The sequence below is a fragment of the Tachypleus tridentatus genome, chromosome 1 (genome assembly GCF_004210375.1).
Source record: "Tachypleus tridentatus isolate NWPU-2018 chromosome 1, ASM421037v1, whole genome shotgun sequence".
In the NCBI taxonomy this organism is placed as follows: Eukaryota; Metazoa; Arthropoda; class Merostomata; order Xiphosura; family Limulidae; genus Tachypleus; species Tachypleus tridentatus.
The window spans coordinates 85,515,249-85,529,286 of NC_134825.1; the positions used below are offsets into that span (position 1 = coordinate 85,515,249).

The following is a 14,038-nucleotide window of genomic DNA, read 5'->3' on the forward strand; positions in this document are numbered from 1 at the left end:
CAGACCATTCTGTGCCTCCTACAGAATCCTTTACAGTGCAACTTAATTTAGTACCCTCCAAAATCAAAAAAGTTAACAAATCAGTATCTACTTCAATCTCTGCCCCTACCACATCTTCCAGTTATTGCCCAACTTTATCTTGTTCAGGCCCAGGTGTTTCCATGGGGTCTTCCTCAGTCATCAGAATGTATACCTACAAACATTGACATGCCTACTCAATCCAAAGCAGGATCAGTAGAGGGTAATAGACCTGCATCCAGTATAAGAAAAAAAATGTGGTTACAAGCAGAAGGTCTCTTTGGCTGTGTTAACCTAATGGAACTGTCGAGGTTTTCAGTCAAATGTGAATGACATCAAGGATTTGATTGACTTTTATCATTCCATATGTCTTTCCTTGCAGGAAACATTTTTAAAACCTACTATTACAGTCACAATTTGACAATACTCCTTATACCGAAATGACAGGCTATGTGTAGGATAAGGACATAGGGGAGTAGCACTGCTGGTTGATCAGCATGTGCCCACCCGTTCCTTGTCGTTGAATATGTTCTTGGAGGCTGTAGCCATCTGTATCTCCTTGGGTTGTACCATCACTGTTTGCTCTCTGTACCCCCTGGAAAAAATTATAATCAATCAGACCTTGATGCCCTCATTGAGCAACTGCCAACCCCCATTTTAATTTTGAGGGATCTTAATGGGTATAATTCCCTCTGGGGTGGTTCTAGTATTGATGTGAGGGGTTGTGCTATAGAGCATATGCTCTTGAATCACAACCAGTCTCTCTTCAATACTAGCTCTTTCACTTATTTTTGTGCACCCAGTCAGTCATTTACTGCTATAGATCTTTCTATCTGTTCCCCTTTGCTTTTACTTGCATTTTTTGGGAGGTTGACCTTAATCCACAAAGTAATGATCATTTTCCTATTATTTTAAAAGAGATTGGCCATGCTCAGTACCATCCGATCTGTGTGTCTCAGTAGAAGTTGGACAAGGCCAACTAGCCCTCTTTCACTGCTCTCTCGGAACTTGATCCTGTCATCTTATGTAAATCATTGATAGATGATTGTGTAGCAGCAGTAACTCACTGTATTGTCCAAGCAGTTGCTCAGTGCATCCCCAAAACTTCGACATCTTTCTCACGGCATCCCACCCTTGGTAGAATTCTGCTTCTTATATAACATGAAAAGTTCAGAAATGCATTTCAGCAGACCCGTGCACATGCTCGGTGAGTTAAGACATCAAAGTCAGACAGAAACTTGGGTTAAATACACCTCCAGCATTTCTTCAACCACCAGTTCAAAAGTCATATGGCACAAGATCTGGAAAGTGAGTGGATAGTATACTTTTGCCCCCTCCATATTTTAATATCCAATGGTCATGAAGTTGTTGATGTTCAGAGCATTGCCAATACTCTTGGTGAGTGTTTCTCTCATGTATCTAGCTCTTCAAACTCATCCCCTTCCTTCCTAGCTATTAAAACACCAGTTGAACATCTGCCTCTTTTTTTTTCAACTGATCATCCCTATGACTACAATCACCCTCTTACACTGGCAGAGCTCCAACTTGCTCTTCATTGGTCTGGCAATACATCAGTTGGACCTGATGATATGCATTATGAGATGCTATACCACCTTTCCCCTGCCTGTCTTTAACTGGATATGGCAGGAGTATGTCTTTCCTGATGCTTGGCACCAAGCTGTTGTACTACCTATTCTTAAACCTGAGAAGGATCCAAAGATTCGTTCTAATTACTGTCCAATTATTTTGAGTTGTTTAGGTAAGATCTTAGAAGATGATTAATGCTCATCTTGTTTGGTTTCTTGAATCAAACAACCTTCTCTCACCCACTCAGTTTGGATTCTGAAGACAATGCTGTATGATAGACCACTTAATTCACCTTGAAACATCAGTCAGAGAAGCCTTTTTGAAGTGACAACATCTTGTTTCTATTTTTTTTTTATTTAGAGAAAGCTTATGATACAACATGGAGATATGACATCTTGCAAGACCTTCACTCATACAGATTGTGTGGAAATTTGCCACTTTTTATTAAGCATTTTTTAATGAACGACCAATTCCAGGTCCATGTGGGCTCAACACTTTCCAATTTTTTCCCATAGGAACTTGGAGTCCCTCAGGGCTGTATTCTGAGTGTCACACTTTTCATTATAAAGATTAATGCCATCATTGAACAGCTACCCCCTACAGTTTCAAATGGTCTTTTTGTTGATGATTTTCACATCTCTTGTCATTCATCAAACATAAGGTTTATTGAGTGGCAGCTACAAACTGCAATCAATCATATACTTAAGTGGACCACAGCAAATGTTTTTCAACTTTCTCTCCCTAAAACTGTTTGTACACTTTTCTGCCACCAATGGGATATTCATCCAGATCCAGTACTTTGTATTAATGATGATGTACTTCCTGTTGTCTCTGAGACAAAGTTCTTAGGTCTTATATTTGACTGTAAATTAAATTTTACTTCACATATCAAGCAACTTCATGTCAAATATATAAGAGCACTAAACATCCTCCTTCTCCTCTCTTCCACCTCTTTGAGAGCAGATTGTTACTCCATGCATAAAATTTATCATGCCCTTATCTGATCCAAACTTGACTATGGGTCTATAGTTTATGGTTCTGCCAGAACCTCAGCACATGAAAATGTTGGATCCTGTACACCATCAGGGGCTTTGGCTTTGTACTGGGGCCCTTCATACCTCTCCAGTCCAAAGTTTGTATGTGGAGTCCCATGAACCGCCTCTGTATATTTGCTGTTTGCAACTGTCTTTTATGTATGTTTCCAAATTTTGCTCTTTACCACAACATCTTACTTGGAGTTGTGTTTTCCATCCTCAGTGGGCCACACTTTTTTATAATACAAAATCTGCCATTGTTCTTTTTAGCCTTCATATCCAGGCACAATCAGAAAAATCGGATTTATCATTGAATAGCATAGCATTACTAAACGATCGGCCTCTTCCACCATGGGTAATTACTATCACCAACTGTGACATATCTTTGAGTCACCTGAGGAAGGCAAATACTCCTGATTGGAAATATCACTCTTTTTTTTGCTGAACATCTTTCAAACAATCCATCCATTTCCATATATACAGATGGTTCAAAATCAGGTGACCCTGTAGGCTCTGCCATGGTTTGTTACAGTTCGATTGTAGCACAGAGAATCCCCTCTATAGTTTCTGTGTTCACTGCTGAATTGTATGCCGTATCTCTTGCCCTGATTCATATTGAAACTGTGCAATATACGAATTGTACGATCTATACTAATTCACTCAGTTGTCTATTGACTCTATTCCCACACTATTCTTATCAATATCCAAAACAAACTGTCCCATCTCTCTGTCAAATTTTTTTTATACTAGGTCATGTTGGTATTTGTAGGAATGAGCTAGCTGACAGAGCAGCAAAGTCCATCTGCTCTGGCTCTATCACCACGGTACCTGTTCCATACCTGGACTATGGTCTAGTTATCAAAACCTCACTGTACACCAGTTGGCAGTCAATGTGGAGTGAGCAACAAAATAATAAGCTTTTTCAAATCAAGCCTTCTTCAGCTCTTTGGCCATCTTGTTTCTGTAAAGATTGAAGGGAGGAAGTTGTTTTGGCTAGGCTACACATTGGTCACAGTCTTTTAACTCACCACTTCCTTTTATCTGGGACTGATCCACCAATGTATGGTCTGTATGGCACTCGGGTCACAATCACACATATTTTATTATCCTGCTCTCTTTACAACCAAGAATGATGACTCCATTTTAAATACATTTTCAAGGTTTTGCTCTCGATATTAGCCAATATCGTAGGTGATACTGCCCATCTCCTTCATGTTTTTACATTTTTAAGAGCCATTGGTCATTTTAACTTCAGGTTTTTATTGGATTATATATGGTTTTAGCATGATTTCTTTTACACATTTTATTTTGACCTGAACCCAGGACTGGAAAGGCCAGCTTCAAGTGACTGACAGCACAAGTTTCAAATTAATGCTTCATTCTTTGTGGTGGGTCTTAATTTTACATATTTTTACCTTAATTTCCATATAACATTGCAGTACGCTACACCTCATTTGGCACAGATAGCCTAGTAGCTTCATGCCAATAAACATGAAATACCTACCTTCCCAAAGTGTTTGTTCATCCATTTCTCTTTGTATCAGGTTGTTCTGATTTATCCTACCCGAACAGCACAGATGTGGCTTTCTTTGCTGTTTTGGCTCGATAAATTCCTTTTCTTCTTGAACAGTTTTAATAATTTGCATTTTGGAGGCTCATGGAGTATTCTTTTCAACTTTTACATTTCTTGCCATCTTCCACCTTCATTCTAATTTGGATCCAGATGACATTTTCTTTCCAGTACATGCTTTGGAGATGCTTCATTATTTTCAAGACTTCTTTCTACTGAATTTTTTTCTCATGGTTTCATTCCTTTACATAACTCCATTGTCTATGATTTTTCCCCCTTCCTCCCTTATCTGTCCCCTTGGTGTGGATTCCTGTACGTGGTGAGGAGGCCTCCCAGGGAAGGTTCTGTTCTTTCAGTTTACCTTCTCTGGGATCTAAACATCCACCCACGTGTTTGCTGTGCATGACAACCTGTGAAGGGGAGGAGAGGATCCTGGTGGTTGAGGGGTCCAACCCTAACACACCACTTTGGCCTTGAATTCCTGTAGACGGGCAGCCTTTGGATAGCCCCCTTGGGTCAATCGGCTGGTCCACTTGGGCGAGAGTCAACCAAGTACCAGTGTTGGAAGTTCTCAACGGGTGTTGTGGACATTGTGTCTGATGCTTGTGTTTGGATATAGTGCTCACGAAACCCTGACGTTGCTGCATTGTCTTTGCATGACATTGTAGTGCGTCCCCTTGTAGGGCTTCATGGTGGGTGGGGTCAGTGGGTGTTGAAATTTTCCTTTTTTCCAATGGATCGTCCTTTAAAAAATTTAAATAAAATGGTGAAAAAACAGTCAATAGGTAAGCGACCACGTCTTGAAGACTCTGAGCAGCAATCTTCAACATCTGTAACACATGTACCTCATTTTCTTATATTACATTCTCTTTCAGAAAAACCTTTAGGGCATTTGTCCCCTTTTTTTATTCAGAAGGGACTAGAGGGTCTTGCTGGCTCTCCAAAGTCAGTAAAGAAGCTTCGATCTGGAGACATATTGGTTGAAACATCCACAACCCACTACAATGAACTCCTCTTGAATTCAATGGCAATTGGGGATATACCTATTGAGGTTACCCCTCATGCTACCTTGAATTCATCATGAGGAGTTATTGTTGAGAGGGATTTGAAGAATGTCCTCGAGTCAGAGATTCTCGCTGGTCTCTCCACTTAAGGAGTTTCTGCAGTGAGGCGCATCTCCACTCGTAAAGATGGAGTTACACTGCCAACAAATACCCTCGTTTTGACATTTACATCATTACATGCACCTGCCACCATCAAGGCAGGTTATCTAATTTGCAGGGTACAGTCATACATTCCAAACTCTCTCCGATGTTTCCAATGTCAGAGGTTCGGCCACTCAAAGATATCATGTCATGGTTCCCTGATATGTGCTCGTTGAGGTGGTAAGGACCACGATTCTTATGAATGTTACATGGACCCACATTGCATCAACTGCAATGGTTCTCACCCTTCCTACTTTCGTTCTTGCCCAAAATGGTTGGAGGAAAAAGAGGTGCAGCGTTTGAAAACAACTCGTAACATTAGTTATCCTGAGGCTCGAAAATTGCTGCCCGCCACTCCATCTCGGACATATGCTGCTGCACTTCGTTCCACAACTACAGTGGGAGTGCAGACAGATCTCTCTGTGCCTCCAAGAGAATCGTTTTCAAAACAAATGAAAAGCCTTTTGATCTCCATGGTTAAAAAGGTTGATGAATTGACTTCCACACCCATCTCTGTTCCTCCCATACATTCCAACAAACCTCAAGATCCACATCCTTCAGTTTCAGATATAGGCATTTCTTTTGATACATCTTTTTCTCCCACCCCAAGAGGCAAAACAATCATTCGTTCGCATCCATAGTCACTGGAATCCCCTTCCAATAACAAAGACCTGCCCAATCGACCCAGGGCAGAATCCATGGAGGTTGATAGACCTCCTCCGACTAAGGACAGTAAGGAAAACAGACATGGTGGTAAACAGAAGGGTTCTCCAGCCAATTCGCCTACCCATCATTAAAAGTGGCCACCTTGATACAATGGAACTGTCAAGGTTTAAGTTCTAATCTGGATGATATCAAAACACTGATTGCTTTCTACCATTCTGTATGTCCTTCCTTACAAGAAACATTTCTAAAACCTGCTAATACAGTCACCATTCGGCAATTTTCTCTGTACAGAAATGACAGGCTGTGTGATGGACGAGTACATGGAGGGGTGGCACAATTGGTTGATCAGCATGTGCCCACCATGTCTTTGTGTTGAGTGACCTTTGGAGGTCATACCATCACTGTTTGTTCTCTCTACCTGTCCCCTGGAGAGACATATGATCAATCAGACCTTGATGCTCTCTTTAAACAGTTGCTGTCTCCCTTTCTACTCCTGGGGGACTTTCATGGACATCATCCCCTCTGGTGGAGTGCTGTTATTGATGGGAGGGGTCGCTCTGTAGAGCGTATGCTTTCTGATCACAATCTTTCTCTTTTCAATACTGGTTCTTCCACTTATTTTCATGCACCTAGTCAGCCCTTTATTGCTATTAATCTCTCAGTTTGCTCCCCTTCATTATTCTCCCATTTTTCATGGAGGGTTGACAATTATCCACTAGGCAGTGATCATTTTCCTATACTTTTGAGAGAGACTGGCTGTGGTCACCCTACCCGCGTGCCCCAGTGGAAGCTGGATCAGGCAGACTGGTCCACTTTCACTGCTCTCACAGAACTTGATCCTGCCATCGTGAATCAGCCATCAGTAGACGACTGTGTTGCAGAGGTAACTGGCTGTATTATAAAAGCAGCTGCTCAGTGTATTCCTAAAACCTTGACACGTTTTCCATGATATCCTCGTCCGTCGTGGAATCCTGCTTGCCACTTAGCACGGAAGGCTCAAAAACGGGCCTGGGATACTTTTCGTAGATATCCCACACTTACGAACCGCGTCCATTTTCAATGGGCCCGTGCACATGCTTGGTGGGTAAGACATCAAAGCCAGAAGGAATTTTGGATTAAGTTCACAACCAGCATATCTTCTACCACCAGTTCCAAGGTCATATGGGACAGGATTTGAAAGGTCAGTGGGCACTACAATTTTGTCCCCCTCTCGATCTTACTCTCTGATGGTCAGGAGGTGACTGATGTCCGGAGCATCGCTGATACTCTAGTTGAAAGCTTTTGCCAGGTATCTAGCACTTCTGCTTGTTCCTCCACCTTCTTGGCCATCAAGACTCAGGCAGAGCATTCACTTCTTTCCTTTCAAACTGACTGTCTCTTTGACTATAATTGTCCCTTTACACTGGTGGAACTGAAAATTGCCCTTCATCGGTCTGGCAGTACATCTGTTGGAACTGATGATGTACACTATGACATGCTGCACAATCTATCTCCTGCTTCTCTTGATGTCCTTCTAATTGTCTTTAACCGGATCTGACAGGAGAATGTTTTTCCTGATGCATGGCACCAGGCTATTATTTTACCTTTCTCTAAGCCAGGGAAAGATCCCAAGATTCCTTCAAACTACCATCCAATTGCTTTGAAAAGCTGTCTCTGTAAGACCTTAGAAAGGATGGTTAATGCTTGTCTTGTTTGGTTCCTCGAATCACACAACCTCATCTCGCCCACCAAGTGTGGGTTCCGACGACAGCATTCCACCACAGACCACCTAATTCGACTTGAAACATCAAGCCTTTCTCAAATGCCAACATCTTGTATCAATATTCTTTGACATTGAGAAGGCTTATGACACAACATGGAGGTGTGGCATTTTGCAAGATCTCCATATATATGGGTTACGTGGCCATTTACCCATGTTTATTAAAAAATTTTTAATGGACAGGAGATTCCAAGTTCGCGTAGGTTCGACACTTTCCCGTTCTTTTGTACAGGAACTTGGAGTCCCTCAAGGCTGTGTATTGAGTGTCACACTTTTCAGTATAAAGATAAATGCCATTACTGAACAACTCCCTCTCACTGTTGCGAATGGGCTGTATGTTGACGACTTTCACATCTCATGTCAGTTGTCAAACATGAGATATATTGAGCGGCAACTACAAACTGCCCTCGATCGTGTACTGAAGTGGACTACGGCGAACGGCTTTAATATTTTCTCTCTAAAACTGTTTGCATGTGCTTTTGCTGCCAACGGGGTATTCACCCTGATCCTGAACTTCATATCGGTGAAGTTTCGCTGCCAGTGGTCCCTGAGACCAAGTTCTTGGGGCTTATCTTTGACCGTAAGCTGACCTTTATACCACACTTAAAACAGCTACAGGTCAAATGTACAATAGCACTGAACATCCTCCATGTCCTCTCTACTTCCAGTTGGGGATCAGATTGATGTTCTATGTTAAAGGTTTCTCGTGCTCTTATTCGATCAAAACTCAACTATGGATCAGTGGCTCTGCCAGACCCTCAGCCTTAAAGATGAAAGACCCTATTCATCACCAAGGACTTCAACTCTGCACTGCTTTCTGCACCTCTCCAGTTCAAAGCTTATACATTGAATCTCATGAACCTTCTCTGCACCTTTGCCGTTTGCAACTATCTTTACTATATTCTTCGAAACTTCGTTCCTTACCAAAGCATCCCACCTGGGGATGTGTTTTCCTTCCTCAGTGGGCCATACTTTTTCAGAACAGATGATCTGCCATTGCTCCGTTTGGCTTTCGCATCCAGGCGCAATTGGATGACTTGGACTTGTCCTTGGATAACATTGCAGATTCCACAGGTCAGCCCATCCCACCATGGCTTATTACAGCCCCCAAATGTGACCTTTCTTTCAGTCATCTGAAAAAGGCAGATACTCCAGATTGGAAGTACCATCATTTATTTAATGAACATCTTTCAAACAATTATTTCCTTCCCATTTTTACAGATGGTTCCAAATCAGGTAATTCAGTGGGCTCTGCTATGGTTTGCTGCAGTTCGGTGGATGCTTGCAGAATCCCCTCTACAGCTTCTGTGTTCACTGCTGAACTGTATGCCATATCTCTTGCCCCGGATCATATTGAAGCTGAGCAGTACTCCAACTGTACTATTGATACTTACTCGCTTAGTTCTATACTGGCCCTGGAATCGCTACACATTGGCTCACACTCTGTTCTCGCTAATATTCAAAACCGACTGGCCCATTTCTCATTAACTTCTATCCAGTTTTTCTGGATACCAGGCCATGTTGGTATTCACGGGAACAAGCTTGTAGACACGGCAGCTAAATCTATCTGCTCCGACACTATCACCACTGTGACTATTCCGAACATGGACTATGGTCTTGTATTTAAGGCTCGGCTCCATGCCAGCTGACAGTCCACTTGGAGTGAGCAACAAGACACAAGCTTTTTCAAATGAAACCCTATATTGGTCTTTGGCCATCTAGCTTCCATAAGGTTCGGAAGGAGGAAGTTGTTCTAACTAGACTATGCATTGGTCACAGTTTTTTAACTCATCGTTTTCTTCTATCTGGAACTGATGCACCAATGTGTAGTTTGTGTAGTGCTCAAATCACAGTAAGCCACATTTTACTTTCTTGCCATCATTACGATTCTCAATGACGGCAATATTTTAAACATGTTTTTTCTCAGGTTTTATCTGTAACATTGGACAGTGTTATTGGTGATGGAGTCACTGTCCACCTTGATAAAGTTTTTAGTTTCTTAATGGCCATTAATCTTTTTAATCTCATTTAAGGGTTTGATTTTATTCATTACACCTTTTTAATTGTGGTTCCCTTTTCAGACTCTCAATCTCTCCAGTTTGATTTGACATTGGAAAATGGCCAGAACATTAAATAACTAGATACCAGCACTGGAAAGGCCAACTTCAGGTGACAAACGCTGCTGTTTGAACTACCCGTTAGTCATCCTGGCAAGTTGTTATTACAGTTTTGCTGCATGTCTTTTAACACTTTCTTACTTTACCTTTTGGTACTGGCCATAATGACACGTAACCTGGAACCTGGACTGGAAAGACCAACTTCAGGTGACTGACGGTGGTTCTTGTACTTACCTGTTAGTCTTCCTGGTGGGTTATGATCATTACTGTTTTGCTAGAGAAAGTCCTTTACAACTTCTCTTACTCTGCTTTCTCTCTTAACATTGTAGACTACGTGTCAACATTGGTTTTATGCTTTTTCTGTTTTTCAATGATGTTTTGTTTTACCTTCATTTCCTTTTATGTATTTTACTATATTTAATTTATTTTTACCTTTTTACTGGATGTTTGGAGCAGATAGCCTAGCTGCTTTGTCCCATAAAACACAAAATCAATCAACCCTTATCTGTTGGGTTTGGATTGTGATTTGGTTGGCCTATTATTCCTTGTCTCCTTCTTTACATCATCAATTCCCAGTGTTTTCACTCCAATCATTCACTTTCCTTTTCCCCTGCATATCAGAATTGTCATATGTTGAAGGTACTTTGCCTGTCAACTACTGGGACTATGTTTCATATGTTCATCTCCTGTTCTCTGCCTTGGGTTACTGTTTCTTCCTTGTTGAGGTTCTGTCATCTACTTATTGCCATCCTTCACTCTTTGGTGAGACTGTAACCAGGTAAGATACCTTTTTATGTATCTCTTATTTTTCCAGGACAGGTCCCTTTTTTTTTTATTTATGGTGGAGGGTAGTGCCTGTTTAGGTATGGTTAAATTAATCAAGTACATACTATAAGGCAATGATGATTTAATGCATATTGATGTTGGTTTCCAGCAGCGTGGGTTTTGGATGCAGTTTACTTGCTTTGTACAGTTCGTCATACTATAGCCACTCTTCTCCTGGAGGCACATCCTTTTACTCTTACCCACATTAATGTACCTTTAGGGGATTGAGACTCCAGTGAAGTGGTTCAGATCCCTATCCAACTACTGTCGTTTCTCTTTTGGATGTGCTTTCCTAGTTTCCATCCATGTCTGTGACACTTCTTTCCATACTGGGTGAAGAGCGTACCTTGTATAGAAGTAGTGAAATCTCCCAAGTATGGTTCTCCACTACTGGGATCTACTCTTTCAAGATGTCCTTCATACATTTTCAAAATATGCTTCTTTCTTTCCCTTTACCAGTCTCTCCACCTACTCAGTGTGAGATTCTAGCTGTTTATCTACCATATTGGAAGATACAATTTTTCCTTTATTGAAAATATATTTCTGATTGGTACTTTCACTTCACTCCTTTACTGAAAACTAATCCTCCCAGTCCCATTTTCTGCCAAAATTCAAACTGATAGTTTGGTAAAATAAAGTAGAGGGAGTTACATGTATCAGGAGATTGTGACCCACTCTTACTGTTGGAAGGTTGTTGCTTTATAATTTGCATGTGAGACACATTTGAATCAGTTGATTGTAAGATATGTGAAAGCTTAAGGCTTGTGGCATGTGAGTATTTTTTGATGTAGAGGGCAGCACTGAACAAGAATAGCTATTTAGGTGAGAGGAAGTAAATATCAATGTATTTTCAGTATAGGAAAATTATAACCTTTCGATTTCATATAAATAGAAGATATTTGCTTCAGCTTTTTATAGATTTAAGCATGATTTATTTTACACTTTAGTTTATAAAATAGGATTATTTATTTTAGTTTAAGAATTTTGCAAAATTTTACTGGGAGTAGTCTAAATTTTTTTTTTCTCAAAAATTTAGGTGGAAGACGTTTTTCAGAAGGTACATCAGCAGATAGGGAGATTCAAAGGACTTTAATGGAAGTAAGTAATATTCTTTGTGCTTAAACTTAAAGGCTAATAACCATTAGTAAAAAATACTACAAATCATACATCTAGAGTAGCAATCCACTAATAATTTGTGTGCTAGTATGTTGATGTTGGAGAGGGTATTTGTCCTCTTGAACAAATTTTTAGAAAAAGTAATGCTTATTTTAAAAGGATCAAATGATAGCAATAGCCATACTTGTTTTAAACAGTGCTGGCCCCAAGTGATCGTGTATTTTGCCTGTAATTACACTAAGTGCTGTATTTAGAAAAAAGAAATGAAATGTGCTTTTCTAATAGTTAAAATTCAAAGAAATGCAATTTTGATTAAATATGGGATGAGATTTGAAAAGTCAGTGGGTAATATAATTCTGTCTCCTTTCTATCTTGCTCTCTGATTGCCAGGAAATAGTTGTTATCTGTATTATTGCCAATACTCTTGGTGAAAGCTTTTGCTGGGTATCTAGCACTCCTGTTTCATCCTCCACCTTCTTAGCCATCAAGAGTTAGGCAGAGTGATCACCTCTTTCCCTTCAAGCTGATTGTCTCTATGACTATAATTGCCCCTTTACACTGGTGGAACTGAAACTAGCCCTTCATTGGTCTGGAAGTACATTGGTCAGACCTGACGAGATACCCTAAGAAATGCTGTGCCATCTATCTCCTTATTCTCTTGCTATTCTTTTGATTGTTTTAACTGGATTTGGCAGGAGAATGTTTTTCCTGATGCCTGGCACCAGGCTATTGTCCTACCTTTCTCTAAGCCTGGGAAGGATCCCAAAATTCCTTCAAAGTACTGTTCAACTACTTTGACAAGCTGCCTCTGTAAGACCTTAGAGAGGATGGTTTATGCTCATTTTGTTTGGTTTCTTGAATCAAACAACCTCCTCTCACCCACCCATCATTTTGATTTATATTGGCAACATAGATGAAGGAATGTTTAATAAGTTACTTAAATTTACTGATGATATTAAGATCTTGGGTGTTTCTGGCTGTATAGAGGATGCTAATGCTGTTGAAAAAAATTAAATTATTTAGTGGACATTAAATTGTAGATGAGTTTTAATTATAATAAATTTGAGATAATACATCTAAGTTGCCATGAGGTGAATTATAAATACACTTTTGATGGGAAAATTTTAACATTTCATGAAAGAAAGGATTTTGGTTTAATGGTTGATCAGTCTCTTAAGCTATCAAGAGTTTAGGGTGAATCTACAGAAATACTGAATATAAGTTTAAAGAGGTTATAACTTCATTTTAAGGTTACTGGTTATGTTATATTTGGAGTATTATGTTCAATCTTTGGCTCTTTACCTTAGATAGGATGCCGAATTGGTGAAAAGTGTTTAGATAGGAAGGTTGTTATAGGAGGAGAGATTAAGATCTCAGAAATTATTTTTCTTGAAAAAGAAGAGTGATAGGAGATCTGATTGAAATGTTTAAGATTGTAAAGATAATGTTATTATACAACTTGGCAATCTCTCTGTATGAGCTTGGTCTCATTGAGTGACAACATGACCACTTTTCTACTCATTTAAAGTCTTTATAGTTTTGATGTACTAACTTTTAATATAGTTACATATATTTCCACACATTTTGCAGGCTTTCAGTAAACATTACTAGTCTTTCACCTGCTAAAATTCAGAGTTTTCACTGAAGTATTTTTAATAGTCTGATTGCAAAGAAATATTGATGTTGAGATTAGAAATATTTTTCATCTCGGAAATATCAAAATTCATTTGCATAATTTCTAAAACCTGCTAAGAATATTTAAAATGTTTGTTTTCAGTAAAAAAAAATTATTTTTCTGTTATTTTCTCTAACTATACAAGGTTGGTCCATGACTGATCTCATAACTACAAATAAATTGTCAAAATAAATCTAAATCATCCTTTATTTCTAGACTTACTTCATATTGTATAATGAAACAACATTTGTTTATCCTAAGTAGCTCTAAATTCATAACAGTATACATCTATTTATATTTAAATTTTATTGTTTTATTATCACTTGAACTGAGTCAAACTATTGTTCACACTCTTAGAAGTTGTAAATCACTTGAGGAGTGTGGGATTCTTGTTATGCTATTGAATTACATTACCCAAGAGTTTCTTGTGTGTATGCTTCATGAAAATGTTTTGTAATATTATTAT

The 14,038-nt window shown here is 39.5% G+C and overlaps 1 protein-coding gene across 1 annotated transcript in view; it reads left to right on the forward strand.

Annotated features, from left to right (window-relative positions):
* Positions 1-14,038, forward strand: part of LOC143254274 (26S proteasome regulatory subunit 10B) — a 35,698-nt gene that overhangs the window by 13,551 nt on the left and 8,109 nt on the right. Inside the window, exon 8 of the mRNA XM_076509177.1 lies at positions 11,818-11,879. Within this exon, the coding sequence (XP_076365292.1) occupies positions 11,818-11,879 (62 nt within the window). The remainder of the gene's footprint in view (positions 1-11,817; positions 11,880-14,038) is intronic.